The sequence below is a fragment of the Anser anser genome, assembly GCF_964211835.1.
Source record: "Anser anser genome assembly, chromosome: 6".
Taxonomy (NCBI): domain Eukaryota; kingdom Metazoa; phylum Chordata; class Aves; order Anseriformes; family Anatidae; genus Anser; species Anser anser.
In genome coordinates this window covers 17336840-17362183 of record NC_139726.1, presented here as the reverse complement: position 1 = coordinate 17362183, position 25344 = coordinate 17336840, and the positions used below count along the sequence as shown (strand labels likewise).

The 25344-nt window shown below is 37.6% G+C and overlaps 1 protein-coding gene across 1 annotated transcript in view; it reads left to right on the top strand.

The window, feature by feature from the left end:
• PLA2R1 (phospholipase A2 receptor 1) overlaps positions 1–24550 on the top strand; it is a 42208-nt gene extending 17658 nt beyond the window's left edge. The window contains exons 10-30 of the mRNA XM_083840733.1: positions 918–1030; positions 3147–3316; positions 4059–4261; positions 4544–4689; positions 5167–5251; positions 6212–6344; positions 6806–6841; positions 7361–7518; positions 10433–10497; positions 10860–10963; positions 12241–12383; positions 13328–13445; positions 14195–14325; positions 14873–15017; positions 16885–17123; positions 17647–17815; positions 18893–19033; positions 19452–19568; positions 20013–20189; positions 20865–20894; positions 21107–24550. Of these exons, the coding sequence (XP_083696859.1) occupies positions 918–1030; positions 3147–3316; positions 4059–4261; positions 4544–4689; positions 5167–5251; positions 6212–6344; positions 6806–6841; positions 7361–7518; positions 10433–10497; positions 10860–10963; positions 12241–12383; positions 13328–13445; positions 14195–14325; positions 14873–15017; positions 16885–17123; positions 17647–17815; positions 18893–19033; positions 19452–19568; positions 20013–20189; positions 20865–20894; positions 21107–21321 (2838 nt within the window). The 3' untranslated portion in view covers positions 21322–24550. The remainder of the gene's footprint in view (positions 1–917; positions 1031–3146; positions 3317–4058; positions 4262–4543; positions 4690–5166; positions 5252–6211; positions 6345–6805; positions 6842–7360; positions 7519–10432; positions 10498–10859; positions 10964–12240; positions 12384–13327; positions 13446–14194; positions 14326–14872; positions 15018–16884; positions 17124–17646; positions 17816–18892; positions 19034–19451; positions 19569–20012; positions 20190–20864; positions 20895–21106) is intronic.
• Positions 24551–25344: the final 794 nt, after the last annotated feature.

Sequence of the window (25344 nt, the reverse complement as noted above, 5' to 3'; positions counted from 1 at the left end):
GCCAAAGGGAACCAGAGCTTTGCTGTTTCTCACCTGCCCTCCCACAGAGCGCTTGGGTGGCTGAGGGCCAGGCCAGGTGATTTGTTGCTCTGACTGTTTGGATGACAGCCTCTCCCACAGTTAATTCGATTTCTGACCTCTCTACCCTGCCAAAAAGGACAGAGAAGTGGTAATGAGAAGGGGAAATTTGTTGAGTAGCTAAACATGCCAAGAGTTGAACAAGGAAGAAATGCACATGAGCATGCTGTGTGAAGGAGGAGGCCTTGTGTCGCTATAGCTTTTTTTTTTATAAAGTTTTTTTCTGTAGTTGCCAGGAATGGTGTAGAGGGGCTTTTTAGTCAATACTTTAAACCTCTTCCATCCCCCAAATCCCAGAGTTTACATACATATTTCAATTTACACTTGAAAACAAAGGGCATATGTAATGCTTTTTTGTTTTTTTTTTTTAAGCAACTTAACTGAATCTAACAGGGCAATGTTTACCTTGCACTTCAGATATTCAATATCAGGAATGAGCTACCACAGCTATAAACCAGAGTGCTACTACATGCTTTGTGCCAAAAAGCTTGGCGTACGTCCCCAGACTAAGTCAGTAAATCAATGTTCAAAGTATAAAATGCAAACAGAAGTAGTGTGTGTAGGGAGTGCCTTTAAGTTGCCCATATCTGTGTCCTACCCATGAAAGATGTTACCGCCTGTGTGTATTTAGCCAGTTTTTGCACAGTTTAAGGATTTCAACTTTCTTTTGTTAAATTCACCCACCTTTTCAGTGACCTTGAGGGTAACTTCTCTGGAGCCACAGTGGAATGGAAGAGGGCTGTAGGGTCATGAGTGATGAACAGAGATAAACAACAAAAGGGGATCAAGTTTTTAACAGCTATATAATAATCTATAAAACAATGTTCATTTCTTTAAAGGGATGGGAAAGACATGGTGGATATTGTTACAAAATCGACAGTACCCCTCGAAGTTTTGAACATGCTTCCAGTGGTTATTTCTGCCCATCTGCACTTGTATCAGTAACAAACAGGTAGTTAATCCTATCAGACAGTGTAAAGATGCTTTTAATAAAAGCTATTCTAACTTCAGAAAGCGTTGCATGGCAAAAGATATTACTATTATGAAATAATGTTTGTGTGAGAGTTGAGCATAATTACTAACATCGGCTAGAATAAAAAGTTTGTTCTGCTTTATTTTTTAATTGAAAATAATTTTAATAAAAAGCAATTGTTAGTGTACTTTAGATTTGTAGCAATGTGCACACATGAGCATGCAGGAATCTAAACAAAGCACTTTATACAGAGGTATGTAACATCTTTAAGAAATTTGATCAGTGTACTTGGAAGCTATACTGAAAAATGTCAGTGTATTTAACTTTTATAATCAAAATCCTTAAAATTTTAATCCAAATCAATTACTGTTTTATAGATGTTTCTATTTAGTTTTGCATTTTATGTGAATCCTCAGCAAACCCAGGGGAGAGCGTAAATGTTTGAAGAGCATCTGACCTCTGTCTTCCCTTTTTTTCTATCTACCTATATTCCAGCCTCAGCAAAGCTTCCTTCTTTTCAGATGTCCGGATGCTTGGGTTTTCTCTGATCTGCTTATGACTTACCCCATATGTTGGATTCCAATTAGTTTATAACATACTGATATATCAAATAGATATATTTTATGCGTACTTTAATCTACACGTTTTTTTAAACCACAACAATAACAACAAAAACAAACAAACAAAAAAACTTAAAGAGGAAATCTTCCATCCCTTTAGGACAGGGAAAGCACTGTAACCACTCATAATCATATGTGTGATAGCTAGAAACTTCAGGAAAACATGGGCTACCCATCGTCAGATTTTAAATTAATGGAAATTTGGCCTGCTAGGTGATTTCAGTATTGTGCATAGTGAATACAATGGTATACTGCAATGCAGCAATAATCCTTACTAAGAGAATAAAGGCCAAATTCTGGGCAGCTGAGTGTTTGCAACTCAAATTTCAAAGGGAGCTAAGGGCATGCTGCACGTCACTGGAAGCATGTGTTCTGTGTTTTTCTGTTTACTTGTTTTTATTTTATTTCTGCTGGGTGTAGCCATCACTGTTTATTACGGTAGTTTCCAGTTCCAGTGTTGGAGCAACAAGGGAAGCTAGGTGTTAGTTTAGCTTAAGTTTTAATTACTGCTTAGCTTTGTTGCTCTGATGTGACAAATACAAAAACTTCTCAGTGGGTTGATCCTAAAATATTCATTAAAATTATATTGGATACAAAGAGTTGATATAAAAAGAGAACATGCAAAGGAAATGAAAAATAAATGAAGAAGTTCTCAGTCACTCAGTGTTATAGATACATTCAGTTTTTTACATTAACATCATTCTTACGGTATTTAGCAGTTCTTTTCACAATCTGGAGGAAAAAAATAGAGAAGTTTTATAAGTCTTTATCAAGCTGAGAACTTTGACGTATATTTTCATAAGCTGATTAAATGTGCTTATAAACTAAAACATTTTTGTATAATGCTATACCAATTATATCTGAATAAATTACATTGAAGTGACAAGGGGCTGCTGTATGCAACCATTATTACTTGAAAAAGATCTAAATGTCTCATCTAAGTTTCTAAATGAATAAATTTCAGAAGGAAAAACTAATTGCTGCTGCAGTCAAAACAGCTCGGAACAGCTGGTGCTTTGAATTCTTCAGCTCTGATTTTTAGTGCCATTTTGTGTGTCCAGTTCTAATAAGATACTTCTGTGCAAAGCTTTTGCTTTTCTTTATTCTGTATCTTTTTGTGACCCTACTATCTTTTCTACTTTAAAGACTTCCTTACTTTTATCTGTTCATCATGAATATATTTTGTTTTAACATTTTGTATCAGAAGCATTGAGAGATTTCAATCTATGGTTCCTTGAATGTGCACAAATGCTGGAGAGGAAAAAATAAAAAGGAAGAAGAAGGAGGAAAAATTATGCTTGCTTTATACTACACAGTTTTGTGTGAAATTTACCACAGAATTCTATAAAGAAAATTAAATACCTTTTAGATATTTTTCTATTATTGGGTGATTAAATTGTTTCATGATGCCTACTTACCACAACACCAATTGACCTATATTCTAACAAGCTTTTTGTCCTGATCATTTTATTAAGGTTTGAACAAGCTTTTATCACCAGCATGATTCATAGCATGGTAAAATCTGAGAGAACTTATTTTTGGATAGGCCTGCAAGACCTTAACAACACAGGAGAATACTTTTGGCTAACAACAGATGGGAAGAATCACTCTGTGAGCTACACAAACTGGAACAAGCATCAGCCACGTGAGTAACGCACTGATTTAAAAACAAAAAAACACAACAAAACAAATGACTTGTGGGGAGCAAAATACTCTCACTACACATGGTTTGCCATGTTGCATTTTATATGAAGAAGAGGGTATTGTCTTCCATACACTTCTGACAATAAGGACACTGTGTGGAGGTTTTTTTTCTTCTTCTTCAGTTTGCTGATACTTAGTTTGCTTGTTTGATTTTTGTTTGCTTTATAGTAATACAAAGGAAAACTTTACAAGAAAATAGAAATGAGAAAATTAAACAGCAGGTTAATGTACAGAACATTTGAACATTCAAATATGACCACTGATGTTGTTGCCAGGCTTTTGACTCTTTAGATGACTAGAATTTAAGTTCTTTATCTTTTGAAGCATAAACCTCTTAAAGATACCTGAGAAGAGAGACATGAAAATAAGTACATGCCATTTCACTAGTTTCTTCCAAGTTTTTGACTCTACATTTATTGCTTTGCTACTGCAGTTTGTTAAAGTACTATTTTAAGTCACATTTTATCTCCTGCATTTTGTGAAAGGAATCCTTTGTTCATTTTACAAGCTCAAGTCAGCCAAGACAGGCTTACAACCTGGTCACTGACCAGAGAACTTGCTAGCTTTGTAATCCCATCAAGGTTTTATATAGAACCGGATGCCAATAAAACAGACATTTCACCAAAAATTCACAAAATTCCAGTGCTTTATTCCAACACTTGATGCTTACTTCTGTGCGTTAGGTCATTCTGGAGGATGTGTGGCAATGCGCGGAGAGAACCCTGTTGGTTATTGGGAGGTAAAAAGCTGTAGGAACTTCAAAGCAATGTCACTGTGCAAGCAAAAAATCAATTCTTATGAAGAACCTGAACTTACTTTTCAAAGACATTTGAGTTCCTGCTACTTTGGATGGGAGTCAGAAGCCAACCTATTCAACTGCTACAAGGTAAGTGGCAAACTTGAATTCAGTTTCTCAGATTCTGCGTCAGTTTAGGAATAAACTGTTCCAAAAATATTTTGATAAAACATTTCTTCTACTTAACTGTTACCTTCCTTCACTGCATTTTAAAATGAATAAAAGTCTGAAGACTTCAATTGGAACTACGCTAGAAATGTATAAGACTTTATTGTAGGAAAAACTGCAAATAATATTTGATTTTTATGGGCTTCTGAAACAACTTGCTCTCCAAAATCAACTACATTTATGACAGTGTTTATTTTACTGCAGGTATTTCACAGTGAAAAAGTTCTGATGAAAAGAACATGGGATGAAGCAGAAACATTATGCCAAGATTTTGGAGCACATCTTGCTAGTTTTTCCCATATCTATGAAGAGACGTTTCTAAACAATTTGTTATATACAATTTTTGATAGGTAAGTACACTTTATTAACATCAACAAGGTTTATCTTAAATGTACTAATCTGTAAAAATAATGTATGATTTAAGGCCTTCCATGCTCTTTAATAGTATCTAAGGAAGTCTCTGCTCTTGACTCATGAATTTAGAAATGGGTGAAAAGAAGTGTAATACCAACACTGTAATGTGATTGTTTTTGGAGATGATCTTCGTAGTAGGTGTCAAATGACTATTAATGTCAAAGTGTCGTGTGAGTTAACGTTCCCTGTAGAACTGAAGATTCTGCAATTTGATCCTACTTTAAACATTTTCTTCTTTAAAATACAATCTGACATTTTAGAAACAAAACCAGATACTAAAATATTAATACATGTATTACAGTATGATACATGAGTTAAAGAAATGAATAGGAGTATTTGCACTAATTAAAAAGTAATCTGTGAAATAGCTAAGGAACAAGTGTGTGAGAAGTACGTTTCTGTTCCCATCACAGGACAGAAGAAAGACAATTCTGGATTGGATTTAATAAAAGAAACCCACTTTCTGGAGGGACGTGGCAGTGGTCTGACAGAACACCTGTAAATACATGTATACTATATATTTCAGAAACCTCTCGAGTAATATCTGTGCATCAGTTCCCCAAAATAAGCTGTGTGAACTGACAAATGTTGGCCAGGAACGTTCTGTTTTTTTCACAACCACATACTACATTTAAAATAATTGTTACAGTAGGGTTAACATTATACTACTGTTAAAACAGCCTGTGCAAAAGGGTTGTACAACTGCAAAAGGAATTTAGTAGAATTATAAAGTTTTGTGAATGTGTGCTTTTCTGCAAAGCATGTTGTGGTTAGCCCAGGATATGTCACACTGCATTGTAAAAGATTTCTGAACAAGCATGTGGATTTTGGAGTACACAGAAGGGTCAGTTTTTAAACTGTAATTAATTTTCAGCCTTAAGGAAAAGTGCCAGCTCTGCCGTCACTACTTAAGTAATTGCAGAATATGAGTGCAAAGTTCAGTCATGTAAGGTGCTGAACAGCAAAGGCTGTTAGGCTTGGACAACCACTGCTAATCATAGAATCCTAGAATGTCCCGAGTTGTAAGGGACCCACAAGGATCATTGAGTCCAACTCCTGGTTCCACACAGCACCACCCAAAATCAAACCATATGTCTGAGAACGTTGTCCAAATGCTTCTTGGCAAGCTTGGGGCCATGACCACTTCCCTGGGGATCCCGTTCCAGTGCCATGTCAAAAAACTGTTACGTTTTATAGCTATTCAATTTCTTTTACAAAGGTGGAGTCTGATTTAAGATGGGAAATTGAACAGGACGTTGCAAGAAAATGAGTATGGATCCCATTTTTAATATTTTACCACCGTAATTTAGGTAATCCCCTAGTTCCTTAGTCTGGAAGTTACTTCTCATGTTCTTACAACACGCACATCTCCATATCCTTCCTTTTTTTCCACTATAATAATTTTGAAATGCTTTATCTTGAATTTTCCCTGAAAAATAATGGCTGTGCTGTTTACAGGTTGTATCTTCATTTTTGGAGAGCAAATATGTTGAAGACGATTCAAGAAACTGTGGTGTGTTCAGAGTAAATAAAACAGTCTTTCCTGCCCACTGCAATGAAAAACGTGAATGGATATGCAAAATACCAAAAGGTGAAATTTTAATTAGCACACATTGCCTATTACACCCTTGACTTGTAATTCAGAAGAGACAAGAAAAAATATCTAAAAGACTGCTTTTTGTCCAAATCTGGAGTTCTCTTCATTGGTCTTCTGCATGAAATCGTGGCAAAGCTACATGCAGCCATTAGGGTTTGTTGGCCAGTTACAAGGACTTATCTGTGCAGGCAGGTTAAAAATGGGTAGCAATGATTAGCAGTTAGTTAGCAGGAGTTAACCAAAGTCGTGATGTATAAAAGTTGTTAAAAATGTTAAGGTTGCTAGGTGTGGCAATTATTTTATTTCTTTATTTTTTTTTTTTGTCCCTGGACGCGAATAGCAACACTCTTCTTCATTTTGATTAAATTCTCACCATGTGGGGAAAGTAATTTCAGTGCAGTATCTCTTCTCATTATTAATCTGATATGTTTTAATTTATTTATGTGTTTTTGCAGGTGTTAAACCAAAGAATCCAGATTGGTACATAGCTGGTATGAAAACCTTTTTTAATTTTTTTGTCACATCTTGAAATATTATCATTTAAAAATGTAATTTAAGCTGTTGGTAAAAATAAATAACTAAACTGTTTTAAGTTAAAAATTTACATTGTGTAACCTTGTAGGAACTTCTTGTTGCTACAGAAGAAAACGTGCTGCTCTTTTGGTTAAGAATGCTGAAACATAAGATACTGCTTAGGTTAGATAAAGGAATGTTGCCAGTATTAAACACATGAATTTGATATCCTCTCAATAATATTGAAATTGCCTTTTTGCAAAGTCCAGGTAACCCTGTTAATATTGCTACATTAACACAGGATATAATATAAAGCCAAAAGTTGCTAATTATCCATTTGTTGTCATAATTCGATCTGTCAAATATGGTTCTACTCCTAGTTGTGGAATATTGTCCTGTGACAGGTGGCTGGAAGCAGGCCACGTGAGTCGCAAAGAACGTGAATTATAGTGAGGTTTTACGCCTGCACAGCTCTCGCTCTTCTGCTCATTTTCTAGAACTGCCATGGTCATATTACCAAGGAGCAGAGTATCTTTTCCACGTAAATCCTACGGACTGGGACACCTATGAGTTTATCTGTGGCTGGCTTCGTAGTGGAATGGCAACAATAAATTCTTCTGGTGAACAAGCATTTATTGAAAATAAAATTAAGAAGGTAACAAGACTGTAATTTTAAAAAATAAACCCTCTCACTTTTTTTTTACTGGTTATTTTCTATTGCATATTTTGGAAAGTCTGATTGCCTATTACTCCACGTAGAATCCAAAAGACATTTTACTTTAGAAATAATTCTCTGGCTGTCTTTATTTTCCATATCCCTCCTTGGGGCCCTGCTTAGCTAAAGAAGTCAGTGACATTTCAGAATCTGCAGAATCATTGTGCTAATGAGCAGGTCTCCCTCAAGAGTTGTAAAAGGAGCAAAAAACAGTTGTCTGTCCCAAAGTTATGAAACTAATTAGGTAGACATGAATTCGTATAAGCGAAAGACATGTCTCACATGTGTGTCCCACTTATCTTTTTCTGCTTCTACCCCTCCGTGACCAAGGGGATGCAGATACTAGCACAGCTGAGCTGAGTTCAAGTTTGCCCCTCATGGCTCCTCAGTTTTTCTTGTGGCAGTTCTGCACCCAGCAGGATTGCTCCTGATCCCACACTGCTTCATAATTGCAATTGGTTCCCATTCAGTGAGTGGCAGCTGGTCTGGGAGCAGCAATGGTGTGGGACACCTCAGTGGGTATATTAGCATGAGGTGGGCAGTGCATCCAGATGTTTGAAACTGTCTTCATAGTTTGAATCTTCAACACCATGATTGGAAAGATTACTCCTGGGCAGTGCTGGCCAAAATGATTCCTGAATACAGATTTCCCTGCACCTTAATTTAATCTAGAGTTCCAAACCCTAGCAATGGGTCCTTATGACCATGCAAAATACGTCAGTTTTTCTTCTGTGTATGTCATCTTGGGCAACATTCCCCTAGTTCTGCAGATTTATATGGTCTCTCCTGAATAAGTCCCCTTTAATACTGGACATATTTATATGGAAAAAGACACCTGCCTCTAAATTCCTCTCTGTAGGAAAGCAGAGTTTCTGTAGAGCTACAGTGAGGTAACACAAGTTGAGAAATAACTGCGGAAGCAGATGAATTTCCAAGAAACAGTGTGTTTTCTTTCAAGTGTTCTCAGTAAAATGAAAGAAGGAAAATACAAAAAAACCCTCATATAATAATTGAAAAACTCTGCCTTACTGAAGACAAAATCCTACAGTTGTAATGTAAAGGGATAGCAAAGTGTAATCATTAGAACAACAACCAGTGCTGAGCCAGAAAAGCTCTCGACTTATGCTTATGTAGTTTTGCTTGCGTTACGTACAGCCTTCTCTGCTTTTAACATAAAATAAAAACACAAGGACAGTTGTTCTCTAGTAAGATGGTGTTTTTAAGTTTCTAGTGAGTTATGTGTCATTTTTGTCTTTTGCTAAAGTAATTTTGTATCAAGACATGATGAACTGGATTTAAACCAGCAGTTCATGGCAGAAATAGCTTACAGTGGAAGAGCAGCATAACTGGATATAGCTGTCTTCATCCACGTCTACTAGAGACTACTGTGCTGTCATGAAATTACTGTCCTATCTAAAACTGTATGCTTATGACTTCAAAAATGACAAAGCTGTAAAAATGGATGTATTTTTCCAACTTAGGATCACTTAAAATAGCTAATCAGGATCCTTCTTTAAAGTCATATTTACTTACAAGAGATCTTTCAAAAGCAGCTTCATAACTGAAGTAGTGGATATCGTAGCATTTGATGGTGAGAATGCCAAGTTTACTCCATTTGCATTTGAAATTGGGTTAACTTCAAGTTTCATTTCAGAATATGACAGATTGAGCTATTTTAAAACCTGCTGCCTTTGGCTAAACTTTTGCAGTATAGCCAGGTGTGTCCTTAAATGCTTGTAACTGATTTTCTATGGAAGCAGGAGTAAGGAAGGCAGTCACTAAAATAATAACAAGGAGTCTGGATAGAATTTGTATGTGCTATTAGAAAACTTTGTAAAGATTTCTTCACACAGGATTTAAAATCACATTTTTCACTACTTCTGTAAAAAATGTGATGTATGCTGAGTGCTATGATTAGAAAGCTAAACTCAAGGACCAGTCAGTACCAAACCAGACAGCATTACCTAGAGTTTGTTCTTTGTCAAAAATGTCTATTTTTTTAATTTGATACTGTCATATAAGCTGTTAGCTTATGAAATCCTAACTAACTCTAAGGGCTGTATGGCTGCCATGATACATGGAGCACTTAAATGCTTTCTGGAGAAAAAGTAACGCTTCTAAATGGCCAGATAGCGTTTACAGTGCCCTGTAACATTCATAACTCTTTTTTTCCCTGGTGACTTTCCCAAAGACCCCCAAACTGTGACTCTTTGAGTGACTAATCTTGAAAGTGAAGGCTCGTTCATAGTTTAAATCAGAATCAAGTTAGCACAGTGGTAATAAGTGGCTGTTTGAATTACATTATTTCTGTGAATTATCCATAATACTTTGTCTTCTACAACTGGAAGTCTAGAACCTTTCATGAGCATAACAATCAGTCTAAAAAGCGTGTCTATGAATCCATTGTATGAGCTATAAGAAGTAATGTAAATACTCTCAGAAAGCATACTGGAAACATTAGGGCCATCAGTATTTTAATGCTCGGAGGAAATATTTGTACTTTATAACTTCAATAATTGTATATTTTTAGTAATTTTGAACCAAGACTGCAGTAAGTGGCAGATAGGCTGTAAATTCCTTAAATTGACAACCTAGTTTACATAAGTTACATCAGCAGTCCAGTGGAAACTGGGGGCTAAGTCATGCTTTACTTAGATGAATAACCTTGCTGAAGTCAGGCAGAAGTAGTCCCATAAATTCACACAGGCAGGATTCAGCACCTGTTTTTCCATCTGAACCCAAAAGGAGATGCTATTTGCCTGAATACAAACAGGGTCTGGTTTTAGGAGTTTGTTAATGCTTTGATAAGAGGGCAACAACAGTTAAACATATGGCAAAACATTTTTTTTTGTAGCTATCGAATAGTGATGTTCACTGGTGGATTGGATTGCATGCAGAAAATGCCAGCAATGAATTTCGGTAAGAGTGTGCTTCAGCTGCTCTGATTTGTACTTGGCATGTCTTGTTTACAAGCTGCTGTTCAGTTTGATGGGCTAAAACTGTTTGATGACTGAGTGGGATATAACTTCGGCTTTCATGTAAATACCTTTCAGAATATATTACCCTTCATTTATTTCCATGTTGCAGTATTTCTTCTGAAAGGGGTACAAAAGATGAAAGCCAAAGGCTTGACTACCAACCCATTCTTTGCTTGTTTTAACGCTTAGTTAATAAGTGGGCACTTTTTACCCTGTATCTACTTACAAACACTTTTAATGGGGGCTGTATTTTTAGGTCAGGACAGGGAAAAGTGTAACTACACTCTTAACATTTCTGTGCAGCTGGAGAGATGAATCACTAGTAACATATCAGAACTGGAATGAAGGGAGAGAACCAGATCTGCGTAAACCAGGGAAAAGATGTGGCTTCATTTCATCACAAACAGGTTTATTTTATATTTCATGTTTTGCAGGAGTTGTGAATTTATTCTGTTGTTGTCCAAAGGGGGTTATGTTTTTAATTGCTTTCAAGAAGTGCAGTTTGTATTACAATCTTGTTACATGGTTATAGATTGCATAGCTGTTTTTATGGTTAAGAAAAGAGCAGCAAAGTATCGTGAATTTGCTCAGAGACAAAGGTGATAGGGCTTAAAAGTATATTAATAGTTCTAGTATTTTAATGTCAAAATATAAATACTCCAGTGATACTGAATCGTTAATTTTACTTAAGAATCTATTATGTGGCACAGCAAAAAGTGTTGATGCGTTGCTGGTTTTCACAGTCACTTTTCTCAGAACCAAAAGAGCCAGATGGACTGAGCTGCAGTTTTTCTGACTTTCAAAAACTGTTTTTATATCAGCAAACATTTTTAAATACTCAGGTTTCTATCGCATTTTTGATCGCATAGCCAATCTGCTGAAGAATTTTGGGTACCACGTTTTGTTATCCAATGGTGCTAGCCTCTAGATCGTCACATAGATCTTTCTTTTGCTACTGTAATAAAAAAAAAAAATTAAAATGTTGCCAGTTCCAGTGATTTTTATCATTTCTCAGTCTCTGTTTTCTGATCTGTGAGTCATATGATAAGGTAAACATGTCAGGTTCCTTGGAAAGAAAAAATATCCAGCTTTGTGTTTATGAGAAGAGCTGAAAAAAAGTAATTCAGTTGCACTCCTGTAATCCAAAAGCCAAAACTGAACAGAAAAAAAAAGGGTAAGAGCATCCTGCCCACTCCCATCAGCTGGCCAACAGATGGGAGCAGGTCAGCAAATTGTTGAGTGCACTGTGTTCCACTGAAAAATCTGTTTTCCTTCTAAGCAGGTCAGCACTGGATGTCAGTACCTGCATCTTGCCAACAATTTTTAATGAAAGGAAGTCAAACTATTTTATCTGGAAGACATCATTTCTATATGTTTCCTTTTTTTTAATATAATTCATTTTTTGATATTTTTTTTTTAAATGATGATATAGGCATATGTTACATGACTCAGCGTAGAGGAATTGGTTTAACTTAATAAAATCAATCTGTGAATAAAAAAATATGAGCCCCGTGGACCATCATATGTAGTATAATGTGATATGTCCAAATGTATTTGATGTAGGATCTTGACTTGTTCAAGCAATAAAGGGGATACCCTTCTTAACAATATCTAAGCTAAAAAAACGTTCTTTCCAGTTCTCAGGTGAATATTGAACTCTGATTTTTTTTTTCTTTTTACACAGGACTCTGGGGTGATGAAAACTGTACTGTTTCTCTTCCTTGTATTTGTAAACGTAAAATTGCATGGAAAATTGAGAAAGAGATTTCAAAAGACCAGAACCAACAAGGAATATGTCCCAAGGGCTGGTTGCACTTTGGATTCAAAGTAAAATATTTTTTCCTGCTGTTTGACTATTCAAAATGCATTCCATATTTATGACAGTAATTGGACTTCTTAAAGATTATTCAGTATTTGAAGACTTTCTTCGTTTTTGAAAGGGCCCTTAGGTTTGTGAATACTGACATAGTGATATGAAGGTTTATGGCTGTTAAGTAGCTTTGTACACAGAAGTTGCCTTAATATGGTGTTAAATTTTACTTTAGTTAAAGGAAATGTATACTTATTTATGCAAAAGCTTTCTAAGCATATGTATACACATGCTATCAAAAAGCCTGTTCCATGCCTTTTCCCTTTATGACAGTTCTGTTATGGCCTAAAAACAGAACTCTGACCCCTTGGTGTACACAATGGATGTCATCCTCCTAAAGATGTGGTTTCAAATAGCGTTTGTCAAAGGTGCTTATAAACCAAAGCCTATTTGAAATTGAAGTTTCAAAGGCAGTCACTTCATTAGGCTTTTCTTAAACACATACATTCCTTAATGGTGACGTACATTGAGGTGACCAGGCTTATCCCAGCACTAAAATGCTGTGACTATAATGATAAATTTAGCCTAGATCACATTTACTTTTAAACAAACAGTTTGAATCCAAGCCTAAGTGCAGCTGAACACCAATACCAGGAACGTGGAAATGATCCAATACATGACAGAAACTAATGAAATATATAGGTTCAGTAAAGTGTGTGAAGTGTTTCAGTGGCAATGATTCAGATCCTAACTAGCCCACCTGATGGTATCCAGCGGTTCTCAGCAGGAGAGGTTAGACACTGAAAAAGCAGGGAAGGAGACCTGTGTCTTTATGTGAAATGCAGTAGTATGCTACTGACCGCATGGCATCATCGGAGGCTGTGGATCCAGCACTCTTAATAACTGGTGAGCAGTTTAAACTGGAGGAAAAACAAAGCGAGTCTTTTATTTTTTGAAACAGTGCTTTTTGATACAAATTCCAAAGGATCCAGACCACCTGAGGAGCTGGTACTCTGCACAAGCATTCTGCAGTAGATATGATGGTTCCCTCGCTTCCCTCGAAGATGAACTGGAACAAGGTAGAATACTGAAAATATTTTTAAATAAATGAAATTTCATCTTCACTGTGATGCTTTAGTAAAGTTTAATCTTGGATACAGACTTAGGAAAAAAGATCACACAAATCCCACTCAGGGTTCCACTGCTTTAAACAGATCAGTATGTGTTTTCTTTCCTGTTTTCCCAAAATATAAAGAATACAACATCACACTGTTGTCAAAGCAATCTCATTTTTATCCATTAATATTTCTTAAAATCTGATCTATAGTATAGCACAAAGTGCTAGTCTGGAAATGTCAGAGAAGTGAATGCTAGCACATTCAGGAATATTTAAAATCTGTATTCACAAAAATCTGTGGTTGAATTCCATGCATTTGTAAAACGTTCTGTTTGGAGGTGGCAAGAATCTAATTGGCTATCTTTATTTGAGAAATATTTCTTTTCACCAAAAATGAAAAAAGTTTTTTCAGTGATCCAGTACCCTGAATAAAGTTGTACTCCATCTTAAGTTGTTCAAGCTACTGTCACAATTTCTGGAAGACTTATTAGTTAATAGGCTAGATCCTAGACCCGGCTGAAGTTAATTAGTGTTACTGAATTTATAGCTAGATGACAATGAAATGCCACTCATGTTCCTACTTTCTAGTAAGTAGGTAACGCCTTTGATTGGTAGTTTAATTTTTCAGTGCTTTAATGTGTTGGAAGAGACTTCAGCCAAATGGTTACCAGTTTAATGTATTTGATATTTTACTTCTGTTTCATTTTTCAGCTTTCATAACAATGAATCTATTTGGACGGAAAACTAGTGTTTGGATAGGCTTCCAGAGTGATGATTATGAAAAGTGGGTGAATGAAAATCCTCCGATGTATTCCAATTGGTCTCCAATTCAAGCAGTGCATGTGAGTATTTCTGAGGGTTTTAAGGACGTTGAGTTGTTGTTTTGGCTGTAATCATCATAAATGCCACAAAGACAAGGCCTAACTTGTTATAGCAAATTAGTCTTCTCTTAATTTCTGCAACTTCAAACAACTGTGGGCACAATTTTATGAGCGTAGCTAGAGGTTGCAAAAAGAGCACTATCTGTACAGTTATTTATGTAATTTATGGCTGTAGTCCCATTATTTTACAATTTCAGTCAAGCACCAGGATTTAAATTACATGGTTGGTATCTTATACTAGGTCTGAGCAAAGTTTATGAATAATATTTTGAATTTCATATTTTAGTACATTTTCTACACCAAATTAGTTATTATTTTGGTTAATGTTTTAGTTTGTTCAGTGCAAGTTTGCAACATATTTTCCTATGAGGCCATTATTCCAAATAGTATTTATGTGAATGCTTATTGTTCTACCTATTTATAATAGTGACTTTCAGCTAATTATGAATTATGTCTTGTTTTACATGGTGGCTTTTATAATTAATGTAAAATTCTGTGTTGATTGCAGAGACAGCGTTATAATAGTGCCAATGTTGAAGAGCAAGTTCCACTTTGTACACTGGTATCAAATAGCCCGAATTTTTATTTTACGGGAAAATGGTACTTAGAAAACTGCGAGAAAAATTATGGGTTTGTTTGCCAAAAAAAGCAGGGTAAGAATTTGTTTTGGTTTGCTTCTATTCTCATTTGTTCTCATGTTGAATTCCACTTTATTCACTTTATTTTCATCTAGAAGCAGCTTGTTAGAGGTGTCTATAAAACCATAAAAGATTTTTAAGGTAGTTTTACTTTGATATTTCAACAGACTAGCTCTACACTATTTAATAAATCAATAGCTGTGATGTTGAAGTAATTTCTCAAAAATTCTTTTGCTGCTAAATTTTGTTCCTAGCTTTGAGCTACATATTGTGGATTTAAGACTAGAGATGGAATTTGATGTTGTCTGTCATTGTAAGCAGAGTAGCAGCATGAAATTACAAAAGGCAAAACAGGATAATTTGAATGAAAATATTTGTTGTTGTTGGACTTGCAATCTCGGACCAGACTAGACTCTAGAAGATGTATTTCTGTAAACAGTACAAGCCAATTGGCTGATCAGTCATAGCTTGGCTTTTCTTCTCCTGCTTTTCCAGTTCTGTCGCTGTAACATCCACTTGCCAGAAGCAGCAGGCTTTCACAGGGAACGCACGTTGTTTCTCTGTGCTTTTGCTCGAGCTGAGCGGCAGAGCTGCCTCTCAGGTGGGAGCTGCTGCTGACCCTGAGCACGTCGTGGGCATTGCTGGTGCTGCTGCTGCAGCATGTTTCCAAAATGGACTGGTGGCAAAGTGTGCACTCTAAAGCCAGGGCAGGGCTGTCGTCTGAGCCTTTGTGGAGCATCTCTGGGGGCTGTACTGGATGTGGTGGTGGTTTAGTATGGCTCAGCTTTATCTGTCACCTTATAGTTAAGCCCTAAAGAGGAAGTAGCTCCTGCGGCTCTCCGCAAGAGGCTCAATGGAGTAAATAGAGTAAACCAGCACACTTTGGGCAGAACTCACATGTGGCTCTTGCAAACCATAACCATGTTTGACATCATTTATTACAAAGCGTAGTTGTGGGGAGTGCAGGAGTAATCTTGCATACAGTATAGGGAAAAAAAAATGCATTTTCCTCCTCTGATTGGTTTGTGTTTACATTTTCATCTTAACCCCCTTGCTGCTGCTCCAAACAGGCAGAAATGGCTTTAAAAGGCTGTCCAGGAGGGAACCTGCCAGGAGGGAGATCTGAACTGGGCTCTAATCTCGCAGTGATGCTTGTGTTAGGATTATGTCAGCATTTTACTGCATTTCCTGATTTAATTTTTTAAGCAGTGACACACACTGAAAGCTGGAACAAAACAGAGCGCTTCAGTTAGCTCAAGAGCAGAACTTTTTCTGCTTAGAAATCTCAAACTGTAAATGATTTGTGGATTACAAAGAATCAGTTAACTTACTTCTTTAAGATGCTTTTTAACACTCTTGTTAGCTGTAAAGGAAACTGAATTTATAAACACTCCACATCTTAGCGAAGCAACTTTTTGTCATCCCCTCAGTTATGTCTGTACAATTATTTGTTAGTCCACATGTTGTGCTGTGAACTGAGCTTGGAAAAGATTACAAATAACCCTTCAGGAAAGAACTGCTCTAAATTACATGCAAGGAGTCAGGGTTAAGAGCATGCTGCAGCCCACATCTGGGATATGGCCAGATCCCATGTGATTTCCTGCAGACTTTCAAAGGTCCACTCAGTGGAACCAACTCGGTCCAGGTTTTTGTATTGGTACACATTATATTCATTCACTCCTGTCATGAGTTTTGTGCTATGATGGAATTTCAGATACCGTTCTAGTAGTCAGCTATTTTTTTGTTTGCTGTGCCTTCCTGAAATCAAGGAGTTTGCAATCTTTCGATTTGTTTTTATGCATAGTTTTAATTTTATTATGAGTTGTTCCACTGTGTTCAAGTTGTCCATTTAAAAAAGTAATCTTTTTTCTGTTTATAACAGACACATCCAGGCATGTCATCAACGCATCTGAAATGTACCCTGTGCCAGATACTTTAGAGTATGCAAACAGAACATATAACTTAATACGTGGGAATTTTACATGGTCTGCAGCTTTAAAAACCTGCATGGCACATGGAGCCGAGTTGGTCAGCATTGCAGACCAGTATCACCAAGCTTTCCTCACAGTCATTGTGAATCGGCTGGGATACAACCACTGGATCGGGCTGTTCACTGCGGATGTGCGTAATGGATTCACTGTCTATGTGATATTTTTTTTTTCATTAGCAAGCTAATAAGCTGTATCTTTCACTAGAACTTACGGGAAGTTTGCATCTGGAAGTGGAACTCCAGCTTGAGCCCTAGCTATGTTTTGCAACGTGATACATAGATTTAATGAGAGATGGTTTGGTGCAGTGAGTACTGAAAAATGAAAGCCATAGAAAACATTAAAAAAAAAAAACTAAAAAATTATATATATTGTAGTGTTAACATTCAAATTACGGTTCATTTCGAGCTGCTTTATGGCCCAGTAATCACTTGCACTTGATGACCCAAATACTCACCCACCAAACACAACAGCAAGTTAGATGTAGTTTGTGGTCTCGTAGAAATAAGTCGGGAGGGTCTTTGGAACTGCCTTGTGTTTATAACCCAGCCTTAGGAGGAGTAGAAGGAGCTCTGGTCAGGATGCCACCAGAAGAAAAGGCATTTGTATGGTGGTAAAAGTATATCAGAGGAATAATGTAAAATTTGGTTTGGCAGAACGGGCTTAACTTTGAATGGTCGGATGGGACTAGGTCCTTGTTCACCTTCTGGGAAGATGACGAGTCCCAGGCCTTTGGCAGCTGTGTGTATATGGATACCTCGGGGCACTGGAAGAGCGCAAACTGTGAACGACTTCTGCAAGGAGCAGTCTGCCATGTGCCACCTAGTAAGTTGGAGTTAAGTTTTATATTAAATCTTCGCAGCTGCAAATGTGTGTAGGGGCAGTGGAGGTATATAAAAGGAAATTAATCAGTTTGAGGTTAAGCAATGCTGATACTTTATTCAAAACTGAAATATATTTTTTGGTATTTTCTTGCTGTATCTCCTATTTGCAAAGCCTTTTTTTCCCTATAAAATATTGGCCATCAGGTCCAGTCCATCTGAAAATGGAAAGAGAACTGCCATAATAGGAAAGAAACAGGAAAATTACTTTCTCTCTTCAGTGAATACTATATTATCTGAGAAAAATGATGATTGTTAATAACTTGGCTTGAAGGGAAATAAATTCAGTTTATTACAATTAACTGTCGAATGGGAAAAGAGAAGTGTTTAGTGCAGAGTGAAAAATAAGTCACATCTTCACTGATTGCACATAAAAGATTTTGCAACTTTTTTTTTTTTTTAATAAAGGTGGGAATAATTTCCTGTATCCTAAAATACGTTTAGTTTCCTCAGAGCTCTATCAATTACCTGGTCTTCATTTGAACATAGAATTCAGGTCTGGAACACCACTCAGCCTAGGATTGCAGAGTCCTTGGCAGCATCCAGCTCTCCAAATTGTGGTCACCCTAGCTCAGGGAGGCTCTTTGGCACAGTACATTGTACGCTGGAGAGGCTGGCTGCTGCACTCCAATGGGTAGCTCTTATCTGCCTCCGTGCCATGGTATTTGGCATTCAGTTTTTGTGGCTTTGTGGAGAGAAGCTCTGCAGCCCCTGGAAATCCCTCAGAGATGCTGGGCAGCCCAGAGTGCCTGCCGGATGCTCCTTAACTCCCCGTGCACATCACTCTGTGTTAGATAAATATCCTGCTATTACTGTGCAAGCCCTCAAGGATTTTCATCTGGAATAAAAGCAGCTTTACCGTTCTAATACAAATGTATACAGTCACTAGATTTTCACTTTGAAAAATAGAGACGTAACAGAATAACATGCTTATTAGCATTATTCCAAAACAGTGTGTGGTATGTTATATTAATGTGTATGTTGTAGTGCCAATAAAGCTGTGCTGTTATTTCTATCACAGAGAAGAAACTCACTGACTATAAAGGCTTATGTTCAGAAAAAACTGTTCCCTGGATCAAATTCAAAAACAGTTGCTACAGTTTTACCACAGTTCTTCAGGGCACAAGTTTTGATACTGCATATGAAGTCTGCAGAAATCAAGGTAAGTGATTATTTTGTAGCTATAAAATGTCATCATGATATCTTAAAAACCCACATTCTTCTGAAAATCACAGCATGTATTTTCTCTAGTGCAAGATAACAACAGTGGAGATCATAAGTCAACTACAAAATTGGAGGCTACGTACATCAAAAAATGTTTCTTTCCACATGAAAATACTCATTTCTTGCATAAGACACAAAACTTATTTCTTCCCTTCAAAACTGTTTTAAAATGATGTGCGAAGAGTTTTATATCAACCTGAGGATTTTCACATTAGTTGCAAATTTAAGAAGTTATAATGTATAACCAGACATTTCAACCTTTTCAATTAAGGTTCTTCATATTAACTTTTTAAAAGGCAATGTTACCTTTTAATTGAAGGGATTGTTTGAAAAACTGTTTTGTGTTTAATCTGCAGGATCTAATCTTCTGACTATCCAAGATGAAGATGAAAACGCCTTCATTCTGGAAGAATTGCACAGTTTGGGTTATTCTGTGCAAATGGTTTGGTTGAACATCCTGCATGTTACAGATAGTAAGTTTTGGGTGGAAGCGAGCTGAATGTAAGAATATGGATTTTTTTTATTTTATTTTTTTTTAAATGCTGGTATAAGCCCCTTCCAAAGCAGTATTATCTTTTGAAACTTTTTTCACTGTTTATTACCTGTTTGTTGTGTACCAAAAATTTTCTGTAATTGTTACTTAATAGGTTTCTGAATAGTCAATATGTATGCATGTGTGTGAGGGCCTTTATTTCCTTCTTAAAGAAGCACTACAAGCTATCTTCTGTATCAGCTATGTAGTATGTTTTTAAATTCTTAAGCAACAAAAAAGGATTACAATAGCCAAGCAGACAAAATCCTGACATTCCTTTAATACAGTATTACTTTTTGTGTGTGTGAAGGTAAATCCAACTGAAACACAGATACTTACCAAAGCACAATGACATTTTGTAATGATTTATAACTTCTTCCCTTAGATGAGACAGTCTCCTGGTCTGATGGCTCTCCCTTAAATTATTCTAACTGGGGCATCAGAGAGCCTGAATTTGATCATCTCAGAGGGAATTTCTGTATCAGCCTGAGGACCACAGATGGTATATGGCAAATATCTCCGTGCAGAGAAAAAAAAGGATTTGTATGTAAAACGGATGCAGGTATGTGCTTTCATAGAAGCAGGTGATGGTGTCCTTATAACCATTGTTTAGGTGTTCCTTGTTACTTTCTCTTAGTTTTCATTTTAATAATTCTGTTGCTTTGTACTAGAAAAAATATCTGTGGAAGAACAAACCAGCCAGGGTAACCTCCCTATGAGGAACCTGTGCTGCCTTTTTGTTGCTGCATGCTGCAGTAAACTTTCTTTTGTACGGGTGTGCAGAGAGCCAGGCTGAGCTCCACAGACCGCGCAGTGTGTGCACCTGCACGGATGTGAGCAATGGGAAAACATATCTGCAAGAGACCTGAAGTGTTGTGAGAGCTCACCCAAAATGCCAAAATCACTGCAGGGACCAATAGCTCAAATAATCCACCACTGCACTCTTCTGTTCATGCATTTACACATTCTAAAGTGTGTAAGTACTGCTGTTCATCCTTGCCACAATGCCAAGTAATACATTCCTCTAAATTTAAGATATTTTAGGTAACAGACTTAGTCGTGTTTAACTTGGCCTGTTGTAATCCTATTGACATGAGTAAAGTTAAACAAGGAACAGCCTGCTCTTGTATGTTTTGGGGAAGATTGTCTTCTGAGTGTCAATGTTACACTGAGTGTATATATACTAATTTTTGTTAGTTCTGTCGATAGTTTTCTGACTGTTCTGATTCTATTTCAGATATTGATGCAACAGCACCCTCTGAAAAATGTAAGTTCCTTCTGGTCCTTTCTTAATTTTTATAAGGAATAATAATATGTTTTGGGTTGATATTTTGTGAGATTACTTTTTTAACTGTTAAACCTGTGATTTAAAATGCATATGAAGAGTGTTTTACATGAAATATTTGTATTTTTGTATTTAAAATAATTTATAAATGTAACTATATTTGCGTAATAATGATCTCTATTCTTCCATTTCAGCATCACACCCTGGGCTTGCAGCTCTGGCTGTTCTTGTAACATTAGTGATGCTGGCTGCCATTTCCATTTTTTTGTGGTGCCTGTACAAACAGAACAACAGATTCTTCAGCAGGATACTGTGGATTAGAAATGCCTATTTTCCACAGATTAACGCTGATGTTCCTGCTTTGGAAGAAAGCATCCTCATTTCTGATTTTGAGAGAGATGACAATTAATCCATCAGGAGTAACAAGCAGTCAGGTCTTCGGTGTTGAACTCCACATCCTACAGCGTTTTTCTTTCCATGAGCCAGTTGCAGCTCATCCTCTCAGCCATCAGCAAGGACACCTAAATGCTGCTGGAAGAGTGGTGAGAGGAGCGAAGCAGCAGCCACTGCTCTTTCCTTCGTTTTGAATTTGTTGCAGCATTTGTTGCAGTTTCTGAAAGGTTTTCATGGTGAGCAGTGAGGAGCTGAGCACCAGGCACATCTGATCTCACCAGCACCAAGCCCAAGCTTCCTCGGTGGCAGAGGGGTCTGCGGCCCCTTCTCAGGTGACCCAGGGCACCTAATTCTGGAGAAACCCTTGCAGCTCTGCTAGAAGCGTGCAGGGGCTGCTGTGCTTGGACTGCTTTGGCTTGGTGGGAGAATTTGTTGAGGATGCACAGAACAGTGGAGAAATTGGCTTCTTTGGGAAAAGCTGAGAACTGAAAACACTCCCGTACTATAAACCTCAAACCCCTCATGTAGAGCAATTGTGTCCAAGCCCCTGAGCAGTGGGCATTTCCATGCAGCTTCCTCCTTCGGGAACATTTGGGCTTTTTGTGCTTTGTTTTTACGTGTTGCAGAAGCTGCTCACGAGCCAGCATTAAAATTTGTCCTTGAATTTAGGAACTCTGAAACCTATTCCAAGGATTATAGGTTAGTTCTTTCTAATAGCCATTGCATCTGTAAAATGAAGAGTTAATTTTCAGGCAGTGGATCCTTGCCAGGTGGATTTCCAAGCCTGCAGAAAAATGAAGTGACTTCTGATTTGGGAGTGTCAGAGCTGTGGTAGTTTGGCCCATGATGTCTGGTTTACGTTATAAAATATATTAGGCTAGAGATACAAAGATGTATGGACTTTGTCATCCTAAAGTTAATATATTCAGTCGAGATGCTTCTGGTGCTCTGTTAGAAAGCAATGTGATCTCTCACCCAGGTTATTTCAGAAATCGAATCCCATCAACCACTTTTAAAGACACTTTGGGGCAATATCCATTTGAAGAAGAATATTGTTATTGAGTCTTGTTAATGTTATAGTAATAAATGGCTTTAGTGTTCACCTACAGTATTACTGCAAGCAGTATTTATATGCACTCTTCTGAGACTCAGCTCTCCAAACATAAGGAGAATGAGGGAGAATCACATCTGCACTTCCCAAAGGATGCTCCTCTCTCTAGTCAGAGAGTCTTGTAATCCCAAAACACACCCTCAGAAGGCTGCTTTTCACTTTCAGTTGTCATACCAAGGTGCTAACGAAGGAGTGAGCTTGCACTGGCCAGTTGTTCCTCCCAGGCTGGTGGCTGTGCAAGACCCAGTTTCAGGTTACAGTGGTTCAAAGCGGACATGCTGACTCCCTGGGGGACTCCCACAACCCTACCCAATCCTCCAGCCACTTCTGTGAAAATATCTGAATGATTTTTGGAGGATTTTTTATTATTATTTTTGTTGCAGAATGGAAAAACAAAATGTTAGTCACAAAGAGTTACCTCAGCATGTAATTATTGTGCCTTCAGTCATCTCTAAAAGCTGCTGTGAAGGGCTGTGCATGTTGTTGGGTCGGTTTGTTTGTTTGTTATAAGGTGACTCATTCTAAGAATTTTGCAAGAGCCCTAAGATGGAGGCACATTTTTGAGAGCTTAGCAAGCAGCCAAAGCCAACTGCAGTGTTTTTATTTAGTATTTATGCACGTACAGAGGAATGTATGACTTCCTTTCAGTTAGATTTCACATGGCCAGTTCTATAAACATTGCAAAAATTGCCTTTTCATGTCATAACTATGTCTAGGGTTATATTTTTCTTAATTAGTTGATACATAGAATATTTCTGTGCTGGTTTACAGAATTCAAGAAACGTGGTCAAGGAGGCTACAGATGCATTTGATCCCAACACAATTTTCATCCGACTTTTTCAAAAAACTTCTGTGGCTGTAACTATTAGATGTTCTTGTTCTGAGTTTTTTCTGTCAGGGGATTTTTCCATCAGATTTTTTCATCAGAAAAGCTAAATAGCTTTTCTCTGTATATTTTGTCTTGTGGTTTGACCCCATCCATTAGTCTTCAGGAATGTTTTTGAAGCTTGGCTGTGGATCTGCAGATTTATGTATGGGACTGCTTGTACGTGAAGCCCACTATTACAGGTTGTGCACTGCAGCTTTTGAGTGCAGTTGCCAGACCATTTGCTATTTGTGTGTATGAAGTGTGATAGCTTCCATGGGGCTAATTTTGCAGTATCTCACATTTAAAAAAAATAAAAGATTGTGATCATCACTCCATTCCCCATGAGAATTTCACCTATTTAAATACAGTTGGAGGAGCTAAAACCAACATCTTTCCTTCATCACATTCACTGACACGTGTACGCACTGCCTTCTTACAGCAGTTAGAGTGGCTTGCAGGATGCTTTTTGCTTGCAAGAGTAAGCTGGGTCACCTCAGAGGACGTGCATTTATCAGGCTCTTACGTTGTTACCTAGTTAAGCATACTGTGTCAGATTTTGATGTTAATGAAGGTGTATATTTTTTTCAAAAAACTTACATAGACATTTTATCAATTTTCTTTGAAGTCTGTTGTAATCATTTTTAATATATTTGAAGGGCAGTTGTATAATAAATAACCCTAACCTCAAAATAGTGATTGTTGATTAACATAGACTATGATGTACGTGATCTTGCATTAAGGGAAAAATAGTTCAAGCAGTGTTTTCTTCATGCTTTGAAATAGTTCTGAGGGAACAGTCCTGTAAATATTTATTTTTAAAATCTTTCATCATTTAACTTTTCTAATTGCAAGTATTATTCACTCAAGAATGTACCTGTTGATTGTTTTCTATTCCTTGTTCTAAGAACTTTTTTTTACGGTGAGAACAATTATTTGCTGGAGCAACCTCCCCAGGGGTGTGGTAGAGTCCCCATCACTGGAGGTTTTCCAGATGTGATTCGACAGGGTGCTAGATAATCTCATCTAGGTTTCCTTCTGCCATAAAAGTTTGCACCTGCTGATCTTTTGAGGTCCCTTCCCATCTGGGTTGTTCTGTGATTCTATGGATTTTACCATAGCTCTCGTTTGTTTTCCCTTAATCCGAGATCTCCTACCCTGTTCCTGATCAGAGTATGCGGTGCCTACGTTTTGATTGCTGACTGTGATATTATTGGCAGTGACGTTCACTGTATTACTTCAACTGGAAAATTAAAGTGTGAATAATAACTCTCTGTGCTGCAGTTTTCCTTTCCCCAGCTTTAATTAGATGCCAGGCTTTACTGTCTTCTAGCAGCAGTTCCCAGGCTTTGCTCCAGGTTATCCTGGCAGGAGAGGGACAGCTCGCAGCAGGCTCCTTTCTGGCTACCTGGCAGCACCCAGCAGACCCACGCACGTGTGTGGTGGCTCCAGTGTTCCCCAGGCCATGAACAAGGGTGTCCTGGGACCTGCGTGCAGGAGGTGCTGGGAGGGGGAAGGAGCCACATGCTGTCAGTAGAGACAATGGACGCAAAGGAGCACGTTGGTGATGCACAGATATTCTCCCAGCCTGGTGCCTGTTCCCTGCAGCTGGGGAGCCAGGGCCTCCAGGCGGGTGACAGGCTGGAGGAATTTTCCTGCTGGACTACAGAGGCTGCGTAGTGTGGGATCCTGTTCATTTCTGCCACGAGCAAGGTGGAAATACACAGATGCAGAGCAGTAGCTTCTGCTGTAGCACCAGAGTGTTTCCTGTGTCCAAGAAACAGGTTCACCAGAGGCTGAGCAGGCAAGTGAAGGCTGCATTTTCCTCTGCACTGCCCATTTTTGTGAGTGTTTATTGAGAGGGAAGTGTTAGATGATTTTATACCACTCCCATGATTTGGAGAGGAAGAGTATCCCCGTCAGAGATGGGTGTACTCAGGCCAGCATATAACAAATCTTGTCTGCCAGATAGTAAGAAAAACAAACAAACAAAAAAAAAAAAAAGGAAAAGAACAAGAAAAAAAACACATGCTTATTTTTGCAGACTGCTTCAAGAGAGAGTT